General features: G+C 45.3%; 1 protein-coding gene across 4 annotated transcripts in view; it reads right to left on the minus strand.

Moving 5' to 3' along the window:
* The window catches only part of LOC137332605 (ran-binding protein 17-like), a 686,121-nt gene that overhangs the window by 207,667 nt on the left and 450,557 nt on the right, over positions 1–27,897 (minus strand). For all 4 annotated transcript variants that reach the window (XM_067996561.1, XM_067996562.1, XM_067996559.1 and 1 more), the window contains 2 exons: positions 13,837–13,925; positions 4,201–4,308 (listed from right to left, as the gene is read on the minus strand). In XM_067996561.1, coding sequence (XP_067852662.1) covers positions 4,201–4,308; positions 13,837–13,925 — 197 coding nt within the window. The remainder of the gene's footprint in view (positions 1–4,200; positions 4,309–13,836; positions 13,926–27,897) is intronic.

Below are 27,897 nucleotides of genomic sequence, written 5' to 3' on the forward strand. Positions count from 1 at the left end.
AGTTCCACAGACTCATGACCCTCAGAGAAAAAATTTCTCCTCATCTCCAACTCAAATGGGAGACCCCTTATTTCATACTGTGTGCAGTTTTGGTCTCCTTATTTAAGAAAGAACATAATTGCTTTAGAGGTGGTTCAGAGAAGGTTCACTTGTCTGATTCCCGGGATGAGGGGGTTATCTTACGAGGAAAGGTTGGACAAATTGGGCCTGTATTCATTGGAGTTTAGAAGAATGAGAGATGATCTTATTGAAACATATAAGATCCTGAGGGGACTTGAAGGGGTAGATGCTGAGAGGATGTTTCCCCCTGTGGGAGAGACTGGAACTAGGGGCCACAGTTTAAAAATAAGGGGTCTCCCATTTAAGATGGAGATGAGGAGAAATTTTTTCTCTCAGAGGATCGTGAGTCTGTGGAACTCTCTTCCCCAGAGAATGGTGGAGGCAGGGTCACTGAATATTTTTAAGGCTGAGTTAGATAGATTCCTGATTAACAAGGGAGTCAAAGGTTATAGTAGGTAGACGGGAAAGTAGGGTTGAGGTCACAATCAGATCAGCCATGATCTTATCAAATGGAAGAGCAGGCTCGAGGGGCCGAATGGCCTACTCCTGCTCTTAATTCGTATGTTCGTATGTATGCAAGTGACGATTTTATGGTTCCTAAGTGGAGAGAGTTTGGACATTGTCAATTCAGTTCCCAATAAGCTGAGGTGGAGAGGGCAAAAATACCTACATGCTGCACTAATAGGCATAGAGATGGCTGTTATGAGGAATGGAAATATCATGTTGGCAGTGAGGTGGTTTTCTGAAGGTGGGATTCAGGCACCTTGATGGAGTGATGTGGAAGCGGATTCACTCTGCATCTAACCATACTATAGCTGACGTGGGAGAGCTGGATGCTGACAATAGGTGCCCAAATTGGAAAACTGTTCCAATGCCAGCACGAACATTCCTTGTCTTGATGAACACAAAGTTCACTATATATATATATATATAGATATACATATATATATATATATATACACACACATACACGCACACCCATCTCGTGCCACTCGACGTTGGCAGCATTCTCTGCAAATTTTATAGCTGCAATGTTTACCAGCTATATGATCATGACTTATTTTGTTGAGAAAATCTTTTCCTCAGATCCCTTTGTTAATTCCTGCAGCTTCTAGTGACACAAGGAACAACAACGGCACATGTACTATCATCATTTAACTACCTAACTTTCAGAAGTATGGAAGAATTCTTCCCCTGCACCCAAATGTTCTCCCCACCTCTCGAGGGGACTGTTTTTTGCTGGTGTATGGGTCTCGCTGTACTGGCAGCTCTCCTGTACATTACCCAGGTAGCCATTCTTTATTTGTGAGCTTAGACATTGAGTCAGCAGATTTCTTACAATGGAGGGCTCATCACAGCTGAGCTAGATCCCATTCTCATCTGAGGTCCACATGGACACTCTTTCTAGCAAGGTCAGTAGATCGTCATCGAGAATGGGAATCCTGGCTGAATCGTTTCCTCTCCCTAGTCCAGGGACACCTGGGCCAATTGAAATGCTCCTACTACCTGCCTCCAGCTACCATCAGGTAGCTCAGCACAGATCAGGGATTGAACCTGGGACCTTCCTGGATTGTGCGGCTCAGAGCTACAATGGGCAGTGCACTTACCAACCCAGCAATCAGGGGAACCATACTTGGAACAGAGAGAGGTTAGGATAATATTTATTTTATGTAGAGGATCATTAAGACATGGAGGGTAAGGTTGCCAACCTTCCATGATTACCCTGGAATCTCCAGGAGAGAATCATAGAATGGTTACAGCACAGAAGGAGGCTATTCGGCCCATCGAGCCTGTGCCGGCTCTTTGTAAGAGCAATCCAGTTAGTCCCATTCCCCTGCTTTTTCCCCGTAGCCCTACAAATTTTTTCCCTTCATTATCCAATTCCTTTTTGAAAGCCGTGATTGCATCTGCTTCCACCGCCCTTTCAGGAATTGAAGATTAATCTCCAGGACACTGCGGGGAGCAACCCAGGAGAAAAATCATAGGGGCATTAAAAAAAAATTGAGTGTTTTTTTCATTTTATTTGAACACTTTTATTTATTAGTTATAAAAATCTTAGAGGTGCAGAAAAAAGGATGTTTGACTAGGCGGGGCGGTTGGAGGCGAGATGTTATGTGGTGAAACCTCCCAGGATACGTTGAATCAGAGTTGGTAACCATAATGGAGGAGTACATTTTAACTTTCAATGTGGGATGGAAAGCTGGCAGTAACAGATGGGCCGCCTGTTATACTCCCAATTTTTTTCAATGGAAAGGAAAGCCGGGCAGGGTGCACAATGGGTGGGCGATCTGCAACATTGCGTTTATCGCCCGGTGAAACTCAAAGTAAGAATGTCCTGCCTGTAACAGTGATGGAGGCAGGACCTGTAATAGCTTTTAAAGGAGAAGGGGAAAAATATTTGAAAAACAAAATTTTGATAGGGTGCAGAGAAAGGGACTCGGTGGATGGCTCTTTCAGAGAGATGGTACAGGCATGATGGGCTGAATGGCCTCCTTCTATGTTGTAAAATTCTACAATTCAATGAATTCAAGACTTAAGCAATTACACGTATGATTTCATCAGATACATACAGATCTGCTCGTGGACTTACTTTGGCATGAAAGATTACTCCCCCCTCATGCTTTGAGCAGAGTCCCACTGTCACTGTGGTCTTTCATTTTACAGCGGAAGCTGATTAGACTCTATACCCGTCTTACAGTACAGGCTTACGGACTCTGTGATATGACCTCTCACTCCACTGTTTCCATGGAAAACGTCAGAGATTTATTCTTTTTAATAACTCTCCTACGTCTTCTATGGAAGTAGTGGATTGAGAGATGAGATGGAAAGGCTGTGAGATCAGTGCTGCAAGATCAGGGCGAATATTACCAGGTGCCCTGACAAGAAGGTCAAACCCAAGACATTAGTGACAGTCTAATTTTACAACAGGACTCATCTATGCTGCTTTATGGCTGCCACTTGATCTTGGCTGCTGAATTGTTACTGTTATTAAGTACAATTTTTTTAAAGTAATTTGCTTTCTACCAATTTTTCTCCACTAATTTCCTCCCTTGCTCTCCTTCCTGGGGTACACTCCCACGGGCTCCGATCACCCTCTGGTACCTCAACCATGGGGTTACTATTTGTACTTGAGCCTCGACGGTGAGTGTCAGCAGGGAGCACCATAGTCAGGTCATATCCACACTCCTGCACTTCCAAGCACAAGTCCCTGGGTAACGAAGAGCAGCAGGGATCTTGGCTGACCTATCCCTGGCTAATGCAGCTGCGCTCAGGCCAATTGTAGCAATCCCCGACTGCCATTCCCAGCTGAGACCAGCCAGCTCCGCACAGACTGGGACAGAACCTGGGAACTTCCCCTCTGTATGGCTGAGCTACCAAATTCCCTGTGGTATCAATGGAGCCTGCACTTACACTTTTAGAGAGATGTTGCAGAATTCAGTCACTTGTCTGGGATAGGGATCCTTAATAAAAACACAATCAGGTTGTTTGAAAACACAGTGCTCTGGTTGTATGCTGCATTGCCAAACTCAACTGAAGAGCTTCAGTCCTGAAACAAGACATAACCAATTGTTTTATGTATCCCAACCATTCCGTCTCTTTCAATGGCTTTCCCTGGTACTCATGTCATTTCCTTTCTTACTTGTAACTTCCTAATTTTTCAACTTGTACCCCTTCTTATTTCAACTGTCTACTTGCCCTGGCCAGTTACATGCTGCTTAAGAAAGTAGTGGCTAAAGGTCTGACAGAACGTCTATACTGTACTGAGGTACTGGAAAAAGCAGGGCCAGTGTTCGTTCCAACCTGCCCTTCTGTCTTTCAAATCAACCCGATAACTTTCAACACCCCAGGATGGTGCAGGGGGAAGCCCATTACGCTATAGTTGGGGGGAACAAAACATCCACTCTGAGCCACGAGGGAAGTAAGCAAATGAAGAGGAAATTGAAAAATGCTGGAAAACTGAAATAAGAATAGAACATGCTGGCAACGTCTGAAAAAGAACGACAGGCAACATCTTCAGGATCTTTGGGTGAAGGGCACATCCAAAACATTAATAATTCTCTCAGAAGCATGACTGACCTGCCGGGCAATTCCTGTTTTTATTCCAGTGAAAGATGATTACTCCCACCCATGGTCACTCACCTGTTGTGAACAAGTTCGGCCATCAGCTTCAGGATAGGTGTTGTGCACGACGGCTCGTGGTACCACAGCTCAATGGCACGCTGGAGGATAGAGATGTATCCTGGATATCTGTGGGAGACATGTTAAGGAGAGGAGCAACCATGGCCAGAAAATCCAATCCAATACCGTCTGCCTACCGTGCATTTAAAGTGAACCCCTTCACTAGTGGACTGGAGTGATGTCAAAGCAGTCTGGGTTTTTACTGAAGGTATAATTTTATTAAAATCTGCAGCGAGTTGGATCTGCTTTGCACATGCTTCATTCACAGAAAGGTGCACAGACATTCATTTTATTTTCAACTTGCTTCCCTCTTCACCTCTCCCAAAGGCATTGACTGGGATTATAGTTCCATGGACGCCAGCAGCCTTCCAGTACTTTGCACAGGTGGCCGCTCCTGTGTGAGCCCAGGCAGTGGTATTGGGCTATTCAACTGTGGAGGGTGTCACCATCAAGCCCTATCCTGCACCTCACCTGACGTCCAATAATGTGCACTTTCGAGTAGGGGCCATTGCATACTGATCTGGAGAAACCAATGGATGACTTTTCTTTCCGTAGCCCAGGGCCACGGAACATAAGATCAGGAGTAGGGCATTCAGCCCTTCAAGCCTGCTCCGCCATTCAATTAAATCATGGCTGATCTGTACCACAACTCTATTTATCCGCCTTAACTCCATATCCCTTGATACGCTTACCCAACAAAAATCAATCAATCTCAGTCTTGAAAGCTCCAGCATTCACAGCCTTTTGGGGAGAGTTTTCCAGATTTCTACAATCTTTGTGTGAGGGCATTTATAGCACCTGAACTGCTGCTCTGGCTGTGATCAGAAGAATCAGCACAGACTGGGGATGCAACGTGAGACCTTCTGGTCTGTGTACACCAGACACTGTGTTCACACACCAGGTGATTGGGAAAGCTGCACAGAGCCTGATGGGTGACTACACAGAAGTAGTGGTAGTGCACTGATGTAAAGTGGCGGTAGTGCACGGAAGTGAAGTGGCGGTGTAGTGCACGGAAGTGAAGTGGCGGTGTAGTGCACGGAAGTGAAGTGGCGGTGTAGTGCACGGAAGTGAAGTGGCAGTGTAGTGCACGGAAGTGAAGTGGCGGTGTAGTGCACGGAAGTGAAGTGGCGGTGTAGTGCACGGAAGTGAAGTGGCAGTGTAGTGCACGGAAGTGAAGTGGCGGTAGTGCACGGAAGTGAAGTGGCGGTGTAGTGCACGGAAGTGAAGTGGCAGTGTAGTGCACGGAAGTGAAGTGGCGGTGTAGTGCACGGAAGTGAAGTGGCAGTGTAGTGCACGGAAGTGAAGTGGCGGTGTAGTGCACGGAAGTGAAGTGGCAGTGTAGTGCACGGAAGTGAAGTGGCGGTAGTGCACGGAAGTGAAGTGGCAGTGTAGTGCACGGAAGTGAAGTGGCGGTGTAGTGCACGGAAGTGAAGTGGCAGTGTAGTGCACGGAAGTGAAGTGGCGGTGTAGTGCACGGAAGTGAAGTGGCGGTAGTGCACGGAAGTGAAGTGGCGGCGATGCACAAAAGTAAAGTGGCAGCAGTGCACGGAAGTGAAGTGGCGGCGGTGCACGGAAGTGAAGTGGCGGTGTAGTGCACGGAAGTGAAGTGGTGGTGTAGTGCACGGAAGTAAAGTGGCAGCAGTGCACGGTAGTGAAGTGGCAGCAGTGCACGGAAGTGAAGTGGCGGAGGTGCACGGAAGTGAAGTGGCGGTAGTGCACGGAAGTGAAGTGGCGGTGTAGTGCACGGAAGTGAAGTGGCAGCAGTGCACGGTAGTGAAGTGGCGGCGGTGCACGGAAGTGAAGTGGCGGTAGTGCACGGAAGTGAAGTGGCGGTGTAGTGCACGGAAGTGAAGTGGCGGTGTAGTGCACGGAAGTGAAGTGGCAGCAGTGCACGGTAGTGAAGTGGCGGCAGTGCACGGAAGTGAAGTGGCGGTAGTGCACGGAAGTGAAGTGGCGGTGTAGTGCACGGAAGTGAAGTGGCGGTGTAGTGCACGGAAGTGAAGTGGCGGTGTAGTGCACGGAAGTGAAGTGGCGGTGTAGTGCACGGAAGTGAAGTGGTGGTGTAGTGCACGGAAGTGAAGTGGCGGCAGTGCACGGTAGTGAAGTGGCGGTGTAGTGCACGGAAGTGAAGTGGCGGTGTAGTGCACGGAAGTGAAGTGGCGGTGTAGTGCACGGAAGTGAAGTGGCGGTGTAGTGCACGGAAGTGAAGTGGCGGTGTAGTGCACGGAAGTGAAGTGGCAGCAGTGCACGGTAGTGAAGTGGCGGTGTAGTGCACGGAAGTGAAGTGGCGGTGTAGTGCACGGAAGTGAAGTGGCGGTGTAGTGCACGGAAGTGAAGTGGCGGTGTAGTGCACGGAAGTGAAGTGGTGGTGTAGTGCACGGAAGTGAAGTGGCAGCAGTGCACGGTAGTGAAGTGGCGGTAGTGCACGGAAGTGAAGTGGCGGTGTAGTGCACGGAAGTGAAGTGGTGGTGTAGTGCACGGAAGTGAAGTGGCGGTGTAGTGCACGGAAGTGAAGTGGCGGTGTAGTGCACGGAAGTGAAGTGGCGGTGTAGTGCACGGAAGTGAAGTGGTGGTGTAGTGCACGGAAGTGAAGTGGCAGCAGTGCACGGTAGTGAAGTGGCGGTAGTGCACGGAAGTGAAGTGGCGGTGTAGTGCACGGAAGTGAAGTGGCGGTGTAGTGCACGGAAGTGAAGTGGCGGTGTAGTGCACGGAAGTGAAGTGGCGGTGTAGTGCACGGAAGTGAAGTGGTGGTGTAGTGCACGGAAGTGAAGTGGCGGTAGTGCACGGAAGTGAAGTGGTGGTGTAGTGCACGGAAGTAAAGTGGCAGCAGTGCACGGTAGTGAAGTGGCGGCAGTGCACGGAAGTGAAGTGGCGGTGTAGTGCACGGAAGTGAAGTGGCAGCAGTGCACGGTAGTGAAGTGGCGGCAGTGCACGGTAGTGAAGTGGCGGTAGTGCACGGAAGTGAAGTGGCGGTGTAGTGCACGGAAGTGAAGTGGCGGTGTAGTGCACGGAAGTGAAGTGGCGGTGTAGTGCACGGAAGTGAAGTGGTGGTGTAGTGCACGGAAGTAAAGTGGCAGCAGTGCACGGTAGTGAAGTGGCGGCAGTGCACGGAAGTGAAGTGGCGGTGTAGTGCACGGAAGTGAAGTGGTGGTGTAGTGCACGGAAGTAAAGTGGCAGCAGTGCACGGTAGTGAAGTGGCAGCAGTGCACGGTAGTGAAGTGGCGGTAGTGCACGGAAGTGAAGTGGCGGTGTAATGCACGGAAGTGAAGTGGCGGCAGTGCACGGAAGTGAAGTGGTGGTAGTCTGCCAGGCGGTCGCACCCTTGCCCACCCAGACTTACCTTTTTTGCCAGCCGAGTTGGCCACTGGGGCACCCGATATTGCGCCAGCCTGGAGCCAGCGAGCAGCAGCTTGACGCCCGTTCAGGATGTTAAAAGTTAATGAGGCCCGCCTTCAAAATGGAGCAGGCCTCCTGTCGCTGGTATTGGGCGGCCGGCCCAGAATTTAATATCCACCCACCCGCCCCTATTAAGTGAAAAAAGGGAGTGCAAGATAAAGGTAGGGAAGGAGGCTGGAAAATATGGGGAGCGTTTAAACAGGGGATGGGGAGAATGAGTAAGAAATATACCAAGAAAAAATGAGCTGGAATTGATGCAGAGATAGTTTGAAAAGGGGAGTGAGACACTGAGAAAGATGGGCAAAGATGGAGGAAGTGAAACTAACATAAGAAGAAACAGAAATAGGTCTGGAAAGGAGTTCAAGCAGGTCTCTGTTTTGGCTTATTTTGCCTTTTGTGCTGGTTTACTTTCTCTTGCTGGGAGCTGGTTTGGGAGCTGGACAGTGTATTGAGTGAGTCTGCAGGATCTTGGGATAAAATTGCTAAGCAATTGAAGAGGCATTAAGGCCAGTCAGCATGGATTTGTAAAAGGTGGACCATGCTTGACCAATCTTTAGAATTCTTTGAAGAAGATAAAGGAAATGCAGTGCATTATACGTACAGTAACAGCTGTTCAGTAATGCACTACAAATGATGCAGTTATCATCTAGTTTTTGGACCAGTGAAGTATTGCTTACACCCAATTCATTCACTGATTTTCTATTATTTTATATGAAGAATATTTTAAACTTTTCTTCATAAAAAAATGTCCTGTTTCCAAAGTACAAAACTATATGTAGATTGGTACAAAATGGCAGTAAACTGGTAATCTTACTCAGACAGGTCATAGGATGACTGGTGTTGGTAACAGAAGAATGTCACACAGGTGCAGTTGATTCAGAGGTTACGGCTGATGCCCACTGTTGAGCTTACACTCCATCTAACTGTGCTGGGAGTGCTCGATTCAGACACTAGGGGGTCAATTTTAGGATGGCCGAGTGGGTGCGTTTGTGGCGGGGGGGGGGGGGGGGGTTCCTAAAATTGGGAAATCCCGGAGCGGGTCCAGAGCCCGGCTCCAACCCGCCCACTTCTGGGTTCCCCAATGACGCGAATCGGTGCGCGCGCAGCCCCCGCATGCAGGACTCCTACCAGCAATTAAAGACGGCGGGATGACAGTTTAGATAGTTAGGGAGGTACTTGAGGTCATTGACAGACCTCATTGGGAAGAGATTTTAGCAGGGATGTGATTTTGGACTCTCCTCAGCGTGTTTCCCATGCTGTGGGAAACACTCCCTGTTGTTGCAGACGTGTTTCAGTCAGCAGCCATTGGGAGATGCAGAGGATTCCTTGACAGTTGTGGGGAATACCTCATTCATTGCAGCAGGGCACTCTGTCACCTCGGACAAAGTTTGGCCTGCCACACCGTTGTCTCCACACTCAAAATTATTACATCATACCCTAAACTCTGCTGACCAAACGCATTTACCTACTTTGCGGACCCCCTCACACTCACACCGTCAGGATGCGGGGGGGGGGGGTTCCATTGCTGCATTCATCACTCCAATGGAGGACGAGCAACATCACCAGCCTCGCCAGGCATGCCATCCACCTCCGCCACGTGGAGCTACACAACACAGTGCTGCGCAACAGGCACCTGCACAAAGTAGTCGTGCAAATACACATACACCCACTGTAGGGTGACCCAATGGGTGGCATCAAGGGTGTTCATGGAGAACCTCATGAAGGAGCATTATTGCAGAAGCCAGTCAAGAATCGCCGAGACATGGCAGTAGTGGTGACAATATATGTAATGTGAATTGATCAGAAATCAAATATAAGTAAAAACCATGACAAACCCTCACCCTTGTGCATCCCCTTCATGCTCACAAAACGTTTGCCTTACTACTACACGTACATGATGCATGTCCTGTGGCTACAGCACAGGTAGTGGCAGGTTGGGTGAGGCTGACCGTGAAAGAGATGCATTAGAGGGTATGAGACAGAGCCATGAGATTGTATGAAGATTGGGTTGAGTGGTAATGGTGGGATGAGTACTGGGGAGGTGAGGAAGTGCAGGTAAGATGAGGATGAGGGTTCAGTGGGTGTGAGGAGTGATGTGATAAGAGTAGCGCTGGCAGTGCAGAAGGAGATGTGGGGTGGGGGTGGTGATGTGAAAGGCGGAGTGTAGGGGAATGAGTAAGAGCACTTTGGCTGACCTGGTTAGGTCATTGAAGCGCCTCCTGCAATGTATGCAGGTGCGTGATATGTTGGTGGTGCTGGTGACCTCCTCTGCCACCTCGAGCCAGGCCTTCGTGGTGGCAGAGGCAGGCCACTTCCTCCCGTCTGCCGGGTGGAAGATCTCCCTCCTCCTCCTCACCCCGTCAAGTAAGACCTGGAGTGAGGCATCATTAATCCTGGGAGCAGCCTTCCCCCGGGCTGCTCCATGCTATAATTTTGCCTATTTTCTGCAGCATCAGTCAGTGGAGGACTGCCCCTTTAAATAGGGCTCCTCCAGCTGACAGCCTATGATGCAGGTGCGCAGTCCGCCCGCTGCGCAGCTTTCCAGTACGAAACGCGGAAGCCAAGGTAAATGGCTTCAATTTACTTACGATTGCGTGCCAAACCAACCGATTTCACTGGTTGGGTTACCCACGCGCCCAGTCGACCCCCCCGCTGCCAACCCACCTCCCTCCTAATATCGGGCCCAAGGTACCTGAAGTGGAGTGTTCTATTCTCAGCACTGCCATCCCTCACCTTGAGGAACACAAAAAAAAACTGGCCAGCATCAACAATTAACAGCAACTTGCATTTATATAGGACCTTTAATGTTGTAACATGTCCCAAGGCGCTTCACAAGAGGGCAATCAGACAAAGAAAGGGCACCGAACCAAAGAAGGAGACATTAGGACAGGTGACCAAAAGCTAGGTAAAAGAGTTAGATTTTAAGTTGAGTCTTAAAGAAGAGAGAGGTAGAAGCAAAGAGGTTTGAGGTGGGAATTCCAGAGTTTAGGGTCTAGACAGCTGAAGGCACGGCCACCAATAGTGGGGTGAAGGAAGTGGGGGATGCATAAAATGCCAGAGTTGGAGGATCGTAGCATTCTTGGAGGGTTGTAGGGCTGGAGGAGGTTATAGAGATAGGGAGAGGTGAGCCCATGGAGGGATTTGAACATGAGAATATCAAGTTACAATGAAAGGACTTCAACGAATGAGCAAGAAGTTTGTGAAGAAACGGGAGGGGGCATGTGATGTTCGAAGTGTGAAGCTACTGGAAAATAACAGTCCGCGGGTTTGAACATCAGAAAGTGCAATCTCCCCGATCAGAAAATGTGAATGTGGGGCAGAGGAGAAGAACTGTTTTTAAAGTAATACGGTGAAAATAGTCAGCGAGGGTGAAAGCAGCCGTCAAAAACCCACCAGCTGATTGATGATCATAGCTGCCACCTAAGTGTCTGGATATTACTGTCTTGAAACCAGAAGAACTGATAAATGGAAAACACAGAACAAAACATTAACTCAAGACTCTGCTACAGATCTTTGCCACGGGGTGTTGTACAGAAAACTACTGAGAAATACATTTACATGGGTGCATGCACTGCCCAGTGTGGTGCTGAGCCTCACAGACCAGGAAGGTCCTGAGTTCAATCCTTCGCCCATGCCAATTATTTTGTTTACTCTCACACACACACACACACACACACATGTACATGCACAGGCAGACATACACACACACTTTCACACACACAACACAGATCTCCCATGACATTGCTCATGGTGAGCCAGAGGATACACTAAAGTTTCATGTCTGAAGTGTGACAGGAAATAAGTGTGATGCTTACAGAAAGCGTGCGCTATACACAAGACTTTTAATATATTAATGGAATCTTGGTATCAGAAACCTTTTTAAACCATTTCCCTGGTGGAAGCTCCACTTATATATGCGCATACCTAAGCAAAAAGAACTACCTAGCCAGCCCCAACAACGGCTGCATATCCAAGGTTTGACTGTACTCATGTCGATGCTAAATACAGAGTAAAGCTGCTCCTACTACACCCGTGTGACACTTCCATTTACTAATGAACCACCTGATGGCTTCTCTGAGTGAGCTTGACATTTAAATGCCAATTGCAGGGCTATGGGGAAGGAGCAGGGGAGTGGGACGAATCGGATAGCCCTTTCTAAGAGCCAGCATAGGCGCAATGGGCCGAATGGCCTCCTTCAGTGCTGTAAGATTCTATGATGTCCAACTGGAGGCAATTTTGTGCTTTGGGTCCACACCCACTTGGAACTGGACCGACACTGCCCAAACTCACTCCATGTGGGACCCTACAGCTGGGGAAGATTTTCATCCCATCTTCCTGAGTTGGATTCAAATCCCAGGACGCAGGGACGAAGGGCTAGTGTATAGCCCTGCATTTTAAATGACCAGACCAATGCCAGAACCTATCCTGTCAGGAATAAAACGAACCATTCTTTCTCACTTTGTCTTTCTGACAGTTTGAAGTATTTATATTTCCAAAAGAATAGATGAGTCTCATATTGCAGCTTTCTTATAAAACCTCTTTATCTTTCATCGAGGCTTAAATTTCGGATAAAGGCATGACTGTGCTTCTTCTGTCAACAGAAATTACAGTAAGAAACTATCACAAAATAAAATACGTGAAACTGGGAATTATTTTGCTCGTACTCCCTCTTCTCTCCCCCCTTCCCAGTTCTGAGGAAGAAAAGTTTAAGCCTTTGAGTATCATGGGCGAGTTGACTTGTCCGGGTGCTGTCACGCTGTGGGGGAGACGAGAATATTCATTTGCACCCCTGACCCTGCCTCTGATGCTGGAAAACATGTTATCTCCGACAGTCTTTGACAAATGGTAGATTTTAGTCAAATTGCTCCTGCCTCTAAAGTGGGCTGTGGGAGCACGGAGTCAGAAGAAGTGGAAGAAAACAAAAAAGCTTCAAATGTAGAGAATAAAAAAGGTTTAGACTAGATAGGATAGAATATTATAGCACAGGAGGAGGCCATTCAACCCATCGTTCCTGTGCCAGATCTTTGAAAGAGCTATTCAATTAGTCCCACCGCCCTGCTCTTTCCCCATATTAGTTATGCTAAAAGTAACATTAAACTTAAAATTTAAAAAGAACAGCACGAACAGTTGGAAAGAGGGGGCAACAAGCTGAGCACAGGTAAGGTCATCAAATTATTTTTTGGTGTACAAGTGTGCTCTGTAGTGTGTTAATGTTACAGTCATAAAGCTACAGGGTATGGTAGGGTAGTGGTTATGTTACTGGACCAATAATCCAGTGAACGTGAGTTCAAATCCCACCATGGCAGTTTGAGAATTTGAATTCAGTTTAAAAAATCCGGAAATAAAAAGCTGGCAGCACAGTATTTCTTTTTACTTTAATTCTGAAGCAAGTTTAACTGCGCTCAGTATTGCCATCTACTGATAAATACAAGGTAAGGTTTATTCCTCGCCCCCTCGCCACCCCCCACCCCCCACCCCCCACCATTAGTCTGCTTTAAATCGTTCTCAGGTTCTTAGCTTTTCCTTTGCAGGAAAACATGTTGAAAAATGGAATACCTAGAGCGCTTGTCTAAAACAATAAATGAAGATTAGATCACCCAGTCCAATCCTACACTCTGCGGTTTGAAGCACCATATTTTGTGGAGGACAGGAAGAAATGGGTTTGAGTTGGGGTGATGTGGCTCTCTGTTCACACAGCAGAATGCTTTGGGGTAGCTCAGTGCAGCTTATTAAGACAGCTGGTGACTTTCTGTTATTGCTCCATGTACACTCCTTTCCCACCTTCAAAAAAACAAAATTCCAGATGGGAGAGGTATTTTTGGCAATATAGATGGTCAGGGTTTCATACAAATAATTAATACACATTTTAAGGAAAAACAATGTGCACACATCACTTCCTCTTTTAGTGCTTCCCTTCCAGACTACATCTGCTCTCCCATGTCTGCCTCTCTCCTCCCATAGCACTGTTCTGGTACATTTAGGCTACAAAGGCATAGGATCACAGGAGAGGTCAACAGGCCCTGGGGGTAGACGGTAGATGCAGGAGGGGAGACCTGCTGCTAGCATCTGAGGGCAGGGCCTCGGCTGAACTGTGGAATACCCGAGCTAATGCAGTTTCCTCCTTCCCCCCGCAGCGCGAGAGCATTCAGCTAATGGCTCATTTTGTACAACCCTGGCATTGTGACACTGTAGCAAGGATACAGCCAGTCGAACAGCATGGTGTAGCTGGTTTTTGTGTTCAGAGCAAAGGCAATCCCTCTGAGATCCCGTGACAGGCCAATCAACATGCACTGTTGGAGGGAAAGAAAGGCAGAGTAATTGATTTTTATGTTATTAGACAGCAGATGGAGATGCAATGAGCCAATAATAGTCAAATCTCAGACCGTTGTCATTCACAGTTAAAGGCATATTTTTCTTTTCTCTAAACCTTGAAGCACAACCAAAGAACGAAAAATTATTGCATAATGTGAATAGGAAATATTGACCTTCATACTTGCACAGTCAATATGATATATCAGTTTTTATTAAAAATAATGAGGATCGTCTGTTCCTTATAGCTTCTGGAGACAAGAGCCTCAGTTTTACTGCGCGAGAATGACTTTAATTGGCTTAAACTGGAAGTGCTGTTATACACAGCAGCAAATAACAAAAAAGAAACATGTATAATGCTGAATAAACCCTTTGTACAAAAAGCACTACATGCACTATACGCCATAAACAGATTTAAAAGGAGCAAAGTGAATGATGCAGCACAGAATACACTGCACTTTGACCCAGATCACGATGGAAATTAAAGCTCCAAATAACCACTCATAGATTGTAATAACAAATAATCACAATTAGGATGTTAATACAATGACGCCTTAGAATGATTTAAAATCTCCTTAACTTTCTCCCCTGCTCTCCTGTAGGTGCTGGCTTCACGCGCGGTGTAGGTTGGTACCTGAGCGGACATTTTATATACGTGAGCCCAGGCAGTCTATCTGAGGCATTTGGGAAGGGGTACAGATCTGCTTCTGAACACTCTGTGGGATGTTGGTACGGTGACCAACTGTGCTGCTACTCTGCCTATTCAATGTATACATGTTTGTAAATACGCAGTATATCAAAACATTCGTTATTTAGTAATTTCTGTTCAGAGTATTCAACAGTTCTTTAAAGCTATCTGCACTGTATGCTTTTTAAATGTATGAGTGGTTTTCATACAGATCTCAATTGATGAAAATAGAATGCAGTATCAAAACCAAATGATTTTTTCCTGCCCCTCTTTCCTTTGCTTTTTATTAGAATCTAATTTCTCCACCCAACACCTGGCACTAAGGAGTCTGGCCTGAGAATTGTACAATATTCACCAGCTGGGCTGGTCCAGGATGTTACCTCTCAGGGCTGGGACAGATAGAACACGAGAATCCTGCAGAATCCGGGAAAGCAACTTTAGTCAATAACAGGGTAAAAACGTGTTTGTATCATGGGGGAGGGGAGAAAAGAGTGAGGAGGAAAGGGGTTAACTGCAGTAAAGGAGGGCAGAGAAAAGTGAAGGAGAGAAAAGAAAAAGTGCAGGAGGGAAAAGAAGTGAAGGGGAGAGCAGTGAAGGAGAGGAGAGAACAGTAAAGGAGGGATGAGAGCAATAAAAGTGAGAGAGAAAAATAAATGAGGAGAGAAAAGTGAAGGAGGGGATAGAAAAGTGAAGGAGGAGAGAGAAAAGTGAAGGAGAGAGAAAAGTAAAGGAGGGGATAGAAAAGTGAAGGAGGGGATAGAAACGTGAAGGAGGAGAGAGAAAAGTGAAGGAGGAGAGAGAAAAGTAAAGGAGGGGATAGAAACGTGAAGGAGGAGAGAGAAAAGTGAAGGAGGAGAGAGAAAAGTAAAGGAGGGGATAGAAACGTGAAGGCGGAGAGAGAAAAATGAAGGAGGGGATTGAAAACTGGAGGGGAGAGAGCAGTGAAGAAGGGGGCATAGTCTCAGGATAAGGGGTCGGCCATTTAGGACTAAGATGGGGAGGAATTTCTTCACTCAGAGGGTGGTGAATCTTTGGAATTCTCTACCCCAGAGGGCTGTGGATGCTCAGTCGTTGAATATATTCAAGGCTGAGATCAATAGATTTTTGGACTCTAAGGGAATCGAGGGATATGGGGATCGGGCGGGAAAGTGGAGCTGAGGTCGAAGATCAGCCATGATCTTATTGAATGCAGGCTCGAGGGGCCATATGGCCTACTCCTGCTCCTATTTCCTATGTTCTTATGTTCTAAAGAAAAGTAAACGAAGGAAGAGAGAAGTGAAGGAAGGGAAAAGACAGAGAAGTTAAGGAAAGGGGAAAGGAGAAAGAAGTGAAAGAGAGGCAGAAATGAAGGAAAGAAAGATAAATTGGAGATTTTTTTTTGCAAACTGACAAGTATCAGCATCCTTAGCCAAAGGGATCCAATGGCTGTGAGAATATTTTACTGTGGCTCACTAAAAGGGTTTGAAATATTGGTGCCCAGCCCAGAACCAGTTTCAAAATCACTGTTGTAGAAAACAAAGTGTGTTGAAGTAGTAATTCAAAGTTCGTGAACCCTCTATCATGGTTTCTGATATCATTGGAAGAACTCGGCAGAATCCCAGCCCAGTATCTCTCTCCCAGCCACCATTATCCTGTACGTAAAGAGAGGGAGGAAGGCAGACAGATGCACAGTTCCATCTTTTTCATAAGTGCCCGTTTGGCAAGTAGGAATTACTCTAGCACTTTGCTCGGGTCCACAGGGACCATAACAGCACTGCCAACTTTAACTTGCACTTCCTATCTTGGTGCAAAAATGCTAGCCCAATAGGACAGGGGCCAAAAGGGACAAAAAGCTTACATGATCAGGGTTTTAACTCAGCTCATTTTCCAACAAAACCAGGGCAGCAAGGGCCAATAGCTCAACTAATTTAATTTCCTATGATATCAATTTTCCTTCATGATATTTAAAGGAGACATTTTCATTTAATGAGGATCATTTGCACAGCCCTGGATGAGGGATATGGGACACAGCTTTGTCACACATGCAGTCCCTGAAAGTAATTTCTTCCTTTTTGGGGGAAGGATGGGGAGGGGGAAGATTAAATAAAATGTTTCTTGTAATTTGTCGTTTTCTTAATGTGCTTGAATGCTTCATGTAGTAAGCATCATGATGTATACTGCAAGTGTCAGATTGTTCATTTATCATCCTTCCACAACTCTCTCATTAAAGCGGATGGACAGCCTGGCGTTTACATTACTAGAATATCGGAAAAACAATTGACATTTGCAATGTGGATCTCCTCCAGACGCCAAGTTTTATAAATCTGTCAGATCAGCGGCAGTGGGCGTCAGTGGGGAGGGGGCGAGTTGGGGTGTTGCTACTTCCTGGATTGGCACTGATGACACCTTTGATGAAGTCTCCACACTGGGCGACCTGCTTTGCCTGACCCAGAGGGCACCACACTTCTTCCGAAGGCTGGTGCCGGCCCGTAATCTGATCGGATGGTCTACAGACCAAACATCCTCTTTCTCCTCTCGCACTGTGTTCTTCTCATGGTCGAATTTCAGCCTGTGTTTTAACAATTGCACTCCTGCTTCAAGCTGCCACAGATAAGGTAATGTAATTATAGCTCAACACCGACGACAAGAAATATACTGACAAGAAGTGCACATTTGAAAATCAATCACACTGTATGTGCGGAATAATTCCTTTTCCAGTAATAAATTTGAAAAAAATTAAAATTACAGCGTTAGTCACGTGATTCAATATACCCTTCAGCCCTAAACCACTACTCCCCTTTCACCTGTTCACACTGCCCCTATAATGTTTGATATACCTGCTACCTAATAGTAAGGACATTGTTATGCTACAGGTACCAGCCTCAGACCAGCTGGCAGACTGGAGTTACACTGCAAGCTCCTGTTGCTCTCTATCCAGTGACACGTGCAGGGCTCCGCTCATCTGTCAGGTAAATGTTAATGTTACTGGAGTGCTCGCAGTAACATTGCTCTCTGTCCTAACATTAAAAACATTTAAAGCGATGCTTAAAAAGTTCCCGGGTGGTCCATAACTTGGATCTGTCCCAAGCTGGTGTGAAACCGGGATGGTGAGACATGACCTCCTGGGGGTGATCTCACTCCTCTTGCCTTCAGTGAGGTTGGAGGGTGGGACTGCAGAACCCCCGACTGCAGAGCAGCCACCTTCGCATTGATGTGCATTCAAAATCGTTCTGAATCAACACTAAAGTGGTAACATTCAGAAACATAGAAGATGAAGATTAATTTAAGCTATTTGTTATACTGGAAATAAAATGGCCAGGAGTGAGATTACGACAGTAATGAAATGGCAGGTTTCTGCTGATGTCCATGAGCCGTTTTGAGCTTTGCTCCCGGACCCTAGGAGATGATCAGAATCCTTCATTACGTTACTGCCTTTAATTGATTGCCGGCTATCTATTACCCAGGAATTACAAACAGTCAGCTGGATCCAGTCACTCCACCGAAAACCAACAGAGAACGGAACGTGATCAAGGCACCCTGGAATAGTATGCGCGTGCCATTGAAGGCAAGAAGCCGATTCATCATTACACATGGACATATAAGACTAAGGTTCCAAATTAAAATTAATTCAAAATACAGCACTATGAAGTAAGCACACAGATTTGTATATTTCTCCCATTCTCCTTTATAATTGAGGGTGAGATCACACAATGCAACACTGATGAACAAATGTGCTAACACATCCACGTGCTAATATCGCACAGCATGATTTCCCCACAAATATCTAATACTAGGAAATCATTGCTGCAAAGAGTAGTGGAGTAAAAACAGAAAGAAACCTCCTGGAAAGCGTATTTCATTCCTAAAAACATTTAAAGGCTGTATGTAGTTTTTGGTCCACAATGGATTTCGTTATTACAAAAAACATCAAACTATGTGCATTTCTTCACAAGCACAGAATGTAATTACTTAAAACATACACAAAGCTACAAACTAGGCTCCAAGTACCTTTTTGAACATGTGACTGCAATAATGATACACCGATCTGCATGTGGACTGGGCAGAATGCCTAACAAGTGGACCTTAAAGGAACCGCTGCAGGCCGCAACCAACAAGGTAAGGTTTTAAAATATACTTACCTGAATGTGGAGCCAGGAACAGCAGGAGGCTGCCACCGTTCCGGCTACCGACCCCACCCCCCCCCGACCACAAACTGCCCCCCTCGGCCACCAATTCCCCCCCACCCCGCTCCCTCCCCAGTGATTGCCCTCTCCCCACTTCCAGCCTTCACCAGTTCTGATGACCGGTCCATACCTGAAACATTACCTTGTTTGATCTGTCCACAGATGCTGCCTGACCTGCTGCGTGTTTACACACTTACTGTTTTGTTTCAGAGCTCCGACATCTACAGTATTTTGCTATTTTTTTAACCCTTTGTATACGTATTGCTTTTACTGTCAAAGATCTCACAAAATGTGCAAAAGTTCTTGCTTTTCACCGCCTTCATATTTTTATACAAAAAAAATATTTTTATCTTCAAGTCCAAAGATGATTCACTGGTTTTGTTCTGTCAGTAATTTCCACACTTGGAAAGTGGAGTAAGGGGATGAGGGCGCAGCGGTACAAACAGCAAGTCCTGGCATGCTCGGTGAATGGTGAGTCTTGCTGTCATTCATTAAAAAAAATCCAAAATTTGCCTCATACAAACACCATTTACTTCAAATAAAGTCCAGAAGTTTGAGGTTTTATATTAAAAAAGTTACCTCCACAAAAATAAAGCTTCCAAGTTTTCTATTATTGCACTGTGAGGGAGCAGGACTTACAAAAAGTAAATGCTGGCATGCTCTAAAAATGTTCATCTGACTAACAAAGGAAGGATCCTTAACCACGCTCTGCAGCCAAAACGAAGAGGGCCATGGCTGAACACGATTGACATAGACAGCAGCTAATCGGGAAAAAACAAGGCATTTACAGAAAAAAAGTCTGCAAAGTCCACCCCAATAATGCAAGCTCCAGCCAAGTACTCCAAACTGAACTTCAACAACAACTTGCTCCCTTGCAACTTGCAGTAATAGAAATCTCGGAAGTTTTTTTTATGGCGTTAACTTTTTTTTTTAATTGCCATTTAACGTAGTAAAACGTCCCAAGGCACTTTGCAGGAGCATAATGAGATGAAATTTGACACAGAACCACATAAAGAGATATTAGGACAGCAGCTTGGTCAAAGAGGTAGGTTTTAAGGAACGACTTAAAGGAGAAGAGGTAGAGAGGCGGAGAAGTTTTGGGAGGGAATTCCAGAGCTTAGAACCCAGGCAACTGAAGGCATGGCTGCCAATGGTGGAACGAAGGAAATCGGGAATGCGTAAGAGGCCAGAATTGAAGGAGCGCAGAGATCTCGGAGGGTTGTAGGGCTCAAGGAGTTTACAGAGATAGGGAGAGGCGAGGCGATGGAGGAATTTGAAAACAAGGATGAGAATTTTAAAATCGAGGCGTTGCTGGAGCAGGGGCCAATGTAGGTCAGTGAGCGCAGGGGTGATGGGTAAATGGGCCATGGTGGACAGAACATAACCACTCTCTGAGAAAATGTTTCCTAGGATTCTCAGCATCATACAGACTGTAAGAATAACCATATTATGTGGAATTGGTTTCTGATGTTATAAATCTTACTTCTAACAGTCAATTTGATTGGTTGAACTTCTCCTTTCATTTATTGTTAGATGTTGCTGACTGCCCATCTTGCTTCATAATTTTCTGAACTTCATGACGGGTAATTTTCATCCTGCTTGTTACTTGTGATTGCTACAGTGCCCTTCAGTTCTGTTGCGATTCATCACCATATTCATGTGTGATATTGGAGAGTGACACAGGAAGTGTGATGTCTGGAGCATGAAAAAGAAAAGGCACACTAGACATAACTTTTTTATGTATAGAGATGCCCCATGATAGTTTTCATGGTGAGACAGAGACTTTATAAGAATGGGTGTGACTTGTTTTCGTGTTAATGGGGACACTGATTTATGAGAGATTTTGGGATTTGGGAAGGGGCCTAGGGTCTGGTAGCACTGGAATGGGGGTCTATGGGTATAGCAGGACTTTGAGGGGGTACTGCGAGCATTGCAATGGGACTCTAGGGCTCTACCAGCACTAGCAGAGAGGGGTTCTGGAAGCACTCAGCAGATGCAGGGATATGGGATCACTGGGAGAACGGTGCTGGGATCTAGAAGGGCTGGGGAAGGAAGTCCCATGGTCTGGGAGCATTGGGAATCAGAACACAGTAGGAGAGGGTCCAAGGGTTTGAGAGTACTTTTCTAGAGTCTCTTGAATATTGGGATGGGTGACCTAGGTTCTGGGACATGATGGCATGTCACGGGAAGGTGGTCCTGGGTTTCAGGAGGACTGGGGAATGGGATTACTGAAGCATTGGTGGGGGGGAGGAGGTCCAGGCTCTTGGGGTATTGGGAGGCTACAGGGTTCTAAATTGAGGGGGAGGAAACCCATTGCACCTTTCAGACCTGCCCCAACTGCACTCCCATGTGTCAGCCTCCTATTGCAACCCAACCGTGGTTCCTCTTGAGCCATCAGGCACCCACTACTACTTTCCCTGTCATCAGCTGGCAACTGCTGATAAATTGTTATGTTAAAACAATTAGTGCACTATTAGCATGTTTGGCAACTTGTGCGGTCTTTAATAAACATGGCTTTTCACGAACAAAGAAAAAATCTCATAAGATGCTGAAAAGTTCACCATTAATGCAGTCTCCAAGTTTTTATAGAAAATAAGTTTACCCTTGAGTCTCAAAAATGGCTTGCTGCCTTTCTCTGAAGAGACAGATGTTTTAACTGCATTTGGAAACAAAATAAAGAGGGAATTGCTTGTCATGATTGACATAGACAACAACCAATTGGGGGCAGAACACAATAATTCAAATTCATCTTCCAGCTAGGCTTAAATCACTTGGGGAAAAAACTGAAATAGCATTCAAACTTTTCCACTGAAAAAAATAAATCCATTCTTAATAAACAATCTTTGTGTTGCTTTCTAAATATCCTTGGGTTGTGGTCTTGAGTCCAAATCCCACCATGGCAAGTTGTGAAACCGAATTCAATAAATCTGGTAATTTATGGGCTGGCACCAGAAAATGACCATAAAAGCTGGCAGATTGTCGTAAAACCCAATTGCAACCTGTCACCTTTAATTGGTCTGGCCTGCAAGGGACTCCAGTGGTTGATTCTTAATGCTCTCAGGGCAACTAGAAATGGGCAATAAATGTTTCCCTTGCCGGTGTTGTCCACATCCATGAACAAATAATAAAAAAAACAACAGAAACCTCATGTGGTGTCTGGCTATCTGAGGTAAAAATTAAGCAGTTCGTAACAAAAAAGGAGCACATTTCTATATTTTATATATGCCTAAAATAAAGCTTTGTGAATTCAACCTCCGGTTCCTTTGGAAAAAGCAAAGAAACTAATTTTCTTTTGCAAGATGAGGGGAGATTTCCGTTTACTTCAACTCAGAGAAACCTGCGGAAGTATGCTGGGACATTCTGCAAACTGTACGTGCTCAGAATGTACAGATGTAGTTGCTAGCTCCCTTCCACCTTTCTGGGTAAAAAATATTCAGTAGAATCGTAGACTTTTGAGACAGGCTAAAACCTTGAAGTACAAACTTCAATGGAGGTGTTAAAGGACATGGTAGGCAACTCTATGAGTACATTTGATTAAGTTATTGTGAATTATGTAATTTTTGAAGTTTTCATTTAATTTAAAACCTCTTTGGGACATTTTTCGACACTAAAAGCGCTATGTAAATGCAGGTTGTTGCTGCAGTTGTCAGTGGCTTCTAACTCACGCTTTCTAATCGATTTAATTGTTTTTGATTTGCGTGTTCCCTACTTGTTCAGTTCTGATTTGCTGCTGTTTCACTTTGAGCCAAACAGCAAAGTACAGAACTCCCTTTGAATGGCAGTACACAGTACCCACTCCACATGCTGTACGGCTCACTCTCCAACAGTAAAAGCAACAAGGTATTTGCAAAACACATTCTTCATAAAAGTTGATTAATTGAAAATAAACTGAAAAACAAAGATCAGACAGTACAGGAGAGCTGCTAGAAACAATCTACTCTGCATACCAGCGGCTTTTCAAAGTTGCAAAGAATATTTTCGTGACGATTTCTGCAGTCACTAATGAAATGGTGGCTCAAACAAAGCAACTTTGGCTCCCCCGATGGCCAGATAAGGAAATGCACCAGATGCCGCAGTACCAATCCAACAGATCCCCAGCCTATGGTGAATTAGCTGATCTTAGCTGGGGTGCAACAGTTGTTCTCCATACTTTGGACGAGAAAAAAAATTAGTCAGAGTTGGAATAACCTAATAAAGGAAGGATGTTTGAGCATGGAAAAGGTGCAGTGAAGATTGTACGGATACGTGGGATGAGAGGTTATAATTATAACCAAAAGCTGGAATATTTGAGATGTTTTTCACTAGAACAGAGAAGATAAGGAGGGATTTGACTGAGGTTTTATGAAGGATTTTGAAGGGTAAATATTGAAATATTGAAAGTGCAAATGATCACACTTCCTTCTAAAGAATCGCACGAGAAGAATGAAAGGGAAGTTAGAAGAAATGTTTTCACACAGAGGGTGAATGGAACTTGGAATGCTTTGTCACAAGTAGCTATTGAAGCAGATGCTACAACATCATTTAAAAGGGAATTGGATAAGCATTTGAAAAGTAAGATTATGAAATGATATGGGGAAAGAGCAGGGAAATGAGAGTAGATAGCTCCTGCACTGGCTGAATGGCCTCCTTCTGTGCTGTAATTTCCAGGATTCTATGAGTTCCGGCTCCTGATTGCTTCAGTCCTCCCCTGTTGCTAAGTCTTTGTGTATCCTAACTTCCACCGGTCACCCATCACCCCTGACCTACATTGGCTCCTGGTCCAGCAATGCCTCGATTTTAAAATTCTCATCCTTGCATTCAACTCCCTCCATGGCCTCGCTCTTCCCTATCTCTGTAAACTCCTCCAGCCCTACAACCCTCTAAGATCTCTGCAGTCCTCCAATTCTGGCCTCTTGGCCATCCCCGATTTTAATCGCTCCACCATTGGCGGCCATGTCTTCAGCTGCCTAGGCCCTAAGCTCTGGAATTCCCTCCTTAAACCTCTTTCCTCCTTTAAGTCATTCCTTAAAACCTACCTCCTTGACCAAGCTTTTGGCCACCTATCCAAATATCTGTTTATGTGGCTCGGTGTCAAATTTTGTTTGCCAACAATCCTGTAAAGTGCCTTGGGACATTTTACTACATTAAAGGTGTGACATAAATGTATGATGTTGTGTGAGGACGCAGGATAAGGACAGGCCCAGGCTCTGCTGTGATGACCTCCATGGCTGAATTTGACTGCTGACAACCTAGGTTCACAGATGAAGAATGACTACTGGGTGGGATGTTGGAGAGCAGCCTGTGGAACCCAGTAAGAGTCAGTGCCTTTAGGGGAGAAGGAGAGAAAAAAGGAGAGAAACTCTGGCAAAATAAAAACCAAAAATTAAAAGAAAGACACCTTACATACACTGACTAAATATATATTTTTTCCTAACCAAAGATATGAAGACACAGCAGTGTGAGAGTTTACGATGTCTCCATTCAAACCAACCAAGTTGCAGTAGGGGTTAAGGGTCATTATGTTTTGTCTTTAGAATTAAGATGGCTGTCTTCAGCTTTACAGTGTGCTCTTAATTCTGAAGACACATCTTAATAACCTCTAAATAATTCCAACAAAAGACCCATGTCAAAGGAGTCAGCAGGCCCTTAGGTGTTTCAACTGTAGTGTTTTCATCTGCCTTTATTGCTCAATTCCTCTCCTGAATTAAGGCAATAACCTGTGATAAATTATTCAGCGACTGCTACAGGGATCAAAGCAAAATTATTCCATTAAAGTGCTGTTTGTAACATTTGGTGCTTAGTGCGAAAAAAAAAATTCAAATGAATAAATGTTGAAAATCAAGGATTTAAATAATTAAATATTACCGGGTTTTATAGATTAAATTGGGAGAACATGTTGCTATTTGTGAGTACAGATTACTGATAAGAGCCTCACTTTGCTAGCCCCAAACTCCAAGAGGGCTTTTTTAGTTTTAAGCACAATATTCTCTAAAGTACATTATTCATTTGTTTATATAGTTTGTAATTCAAATGACCACGATTATATACAGGGTAAATTTCTAAAATGCCTCACTTTCTAAATATTTAGCTTAAAAGTTTTTTTTAATATAAAAAGCATTTTATGAAGCCTTGAGCATTCGTATCAGTTATAAATACTGAGCCTATTTTAATGTTTGTGACCTAAATGATGATCTACTATTCAGCCCTGTTGCAGCACAAAACACCGGCTATACCATATTTAAACTATACGCACGGTGCTGGCAATACCATATTTAAACTATACGTATGGCACTGGCAATACCATATCTAAACTATACATACGGCACTGGGAATACCATATCTAAACTATACGTACGGCACTGGCTATACCATATCTAAACTATACATACGGCACTGGGAATACCATATCTAAACTATACGCACGGCACTGGCAATGTCATATCTGAGCTATACGCACGGCACTGGCAATGTCATATCTGAGCTATACGTCCGGCACTGGCAATACCATATCTAAACTATACGTACGGCACTGGCTATACCATATCTAAACTATATGTACGGCACTGGCTATACCATATCTAAACTATACGCACGGCACTGGCTATACCATATCTAAACTATACGTACGGCACTGGCTATACCATATCTAAACTATACGTACGGCACTGGCTATACCATATCTAAACTATACGTACGGCACTGGCTATACCATATCTAAACTATACGTACGGCACTGGCTATACCATATCTAAACTATACGCACGGCACTGGCAATACCATATCTAAACTATACATACGGCACTGGCTATACCATATCTAAACTATACGTACGGCACTGGCTATACCATATCTAAACTATACATACGGCACTGGGAATACCATATCTAAACTATACGTACGGCACTGGCTATACCATATCTAAACTATACATACGGCACTGGGAATACCATATCTAAACTATACGTACGGCATTGGCTATACCATATCCAAACTAAACGCACAGCACTTGGGCTCTACCCCATATCCAAACTATACGCACGGTGCTGGCTGTTCCATGTCCAAACTATACGCACGGTGCTGGCCATTCCATGTCCAAACTATACGCACGGTGCTGGCTGTTCCATGTCCAAACTATACACACGGTGCTGGCCGTCCGATATCCAAACTATACGCACGGTGCTGGCTGTTCCATGTCCAAACTATACGCACGGTGCTGGCCATTCCATGTCCAAACTATACGCACGGTGCTGGCCATTCCATGTCCAAACTATACGCACGGTGCTGGCCATTCCATGTCCAAACTATACGCACGGTGCTGGCCATTCCATGTCCAAACTATACACACGGTGCTGGCTGTTCCATATCCAAACTATACGCACGGTGCTGGCTGTTCCATATCCAAACTATACGCACGGTGCTGGCCATTCCATGTCCAAACTATACGCACGGTGCTGGCCATTCCATGTCCAAACTATACGCACGGTGCTGGCTGTTCCATGTCCAAACTATACACACGGTGCTGGCCGTTCCATATCCAAACTATGCTCACGGTGCTGGCCATTCCATGTCCAAACTATGCTCACAGTGCTGGCCATTCCATGTCCAAACTATACGCACGGTGCTGGCCATTCCATATCCAAACTATACGCACGGTGCTGGCTGTTCCATGTCCAAACTATGCGCACGGTGCTGGCCATTCCATGTCCAAACTATACGCACGGTGCTGGCCATTCCATGTCCAAACTATACGCACGGTGCTGGCCGTTCCATATCCAAACTATGCGCACGGTGCTGGCCATTCCATGTACCATATCCAAACTATACGTACGGCATTGGCTATACCATATCCAAACTAAACGCACAGCACTTGGGCTCTACCCCATATCCAAACTATACACACGGTGCTGGCCATTCCATGTCCAAACTATGCGCACGGTGCTGGCCATTCCATGTCCAAACTATACGCACGGTGCTGGCCGTTCCATGTCCAAACTATGCGCACGGTGCTGGCCAATCCATGTCCAAACTATACGCACGGTGCTGGCCATTCCATGTCCAAACTATGCGCACGGTGCTCGCCATTCCATGTCCAAACTATACGCACGGTGCTGGCCGTTCCATGTCCAAACTATACGCACGGTGCTGGCCATTCCATGTCCAAACTATACGCACGGTGCTGGCCATTCCATGTCCAAACTATACGCACGGTGCTGGCTGTTCCATATCCAAACCATACTCATGGCCCTGGCTAGACCATATCCAAACTATACTGTAATTTTTGACTGAGGTTTACACTTTTAACATTTCCCTAGAATGTATAACTTCAGTATCACTACTGCCAAGAACACAAGCTGCTTCCAGTTCATTCCTAATGCCCATTTTGGCTGCACGCCCCACCAGGAGACACTTGATAAAAGATTTGGCAAGACTCCTCTTAGATTTTTCCTTCCCTGCAGGGAGGCCTCCCTCCCAGAAGCTCCCTGCTGCACGGTGCAGATTGGGAACTGAGTGGAGATTGAAGTGAAGTTGCACCTTCCCCTGTTCCACACCGGTGAGCGTTGGTACCCCAGTGCTCCCCCTGAAGAGGCCCCATTATTAACACCTCATTTGGTCAGAATCAACATAATCAACTGTGGTGGTCTAATCTCCCATCTTAAAAGCAAGAAAAACACAGCAGACTGGTCACAGCATCATTCAGGCCTCTAGCCGAGTGAGGGACAGACCTTCTTTCTCCAGAAGGCAGTATGATTTTCCTGAATAATGTGCACTCTGTTGTGGTAGCAGTGCAACTGGGCAAAGTTGACAGAGTCTTGACCGTTGATGCCAGAAACTCTATGGTCTTGGAGTCAGCATTAACCAATAAGAGGCAAAAAGAAAATACTACATTACTTTAACAGCAAATCTGTATGAGTTCCAGATCCGATAAATGTATAAATAAGTTCAACCATTTTGTTATTTTTTGATCAGAGAGCCCAGAAACAATTCACAATTATATTTGTATTTCAGTGGGGTCAAATGATTTAGAATTGGGAAAGTTGATCTAATATATGCAGAAGATTGAAAACTTTTACTGTATGGAGGCAGATCAGTGACCCTCGTGGTAGAGAGTTGCTTCAGCTGTTG

Source organism: Heptranchias perlo, chromosome 14 (genome assembly GCF_035084215.1).
Source record: "Heptranchias perlo isolate sHepPer1 chromosome 14, sHepPer1.hap1, whole genome shotgun sequence".
Lineage (NCBI taxonomy): Eukaryota > Metazoa > Chordata > Chondrichthyes > Hexanchiformes > Hexanchidae > Heptranchias > Heptranchias perlo.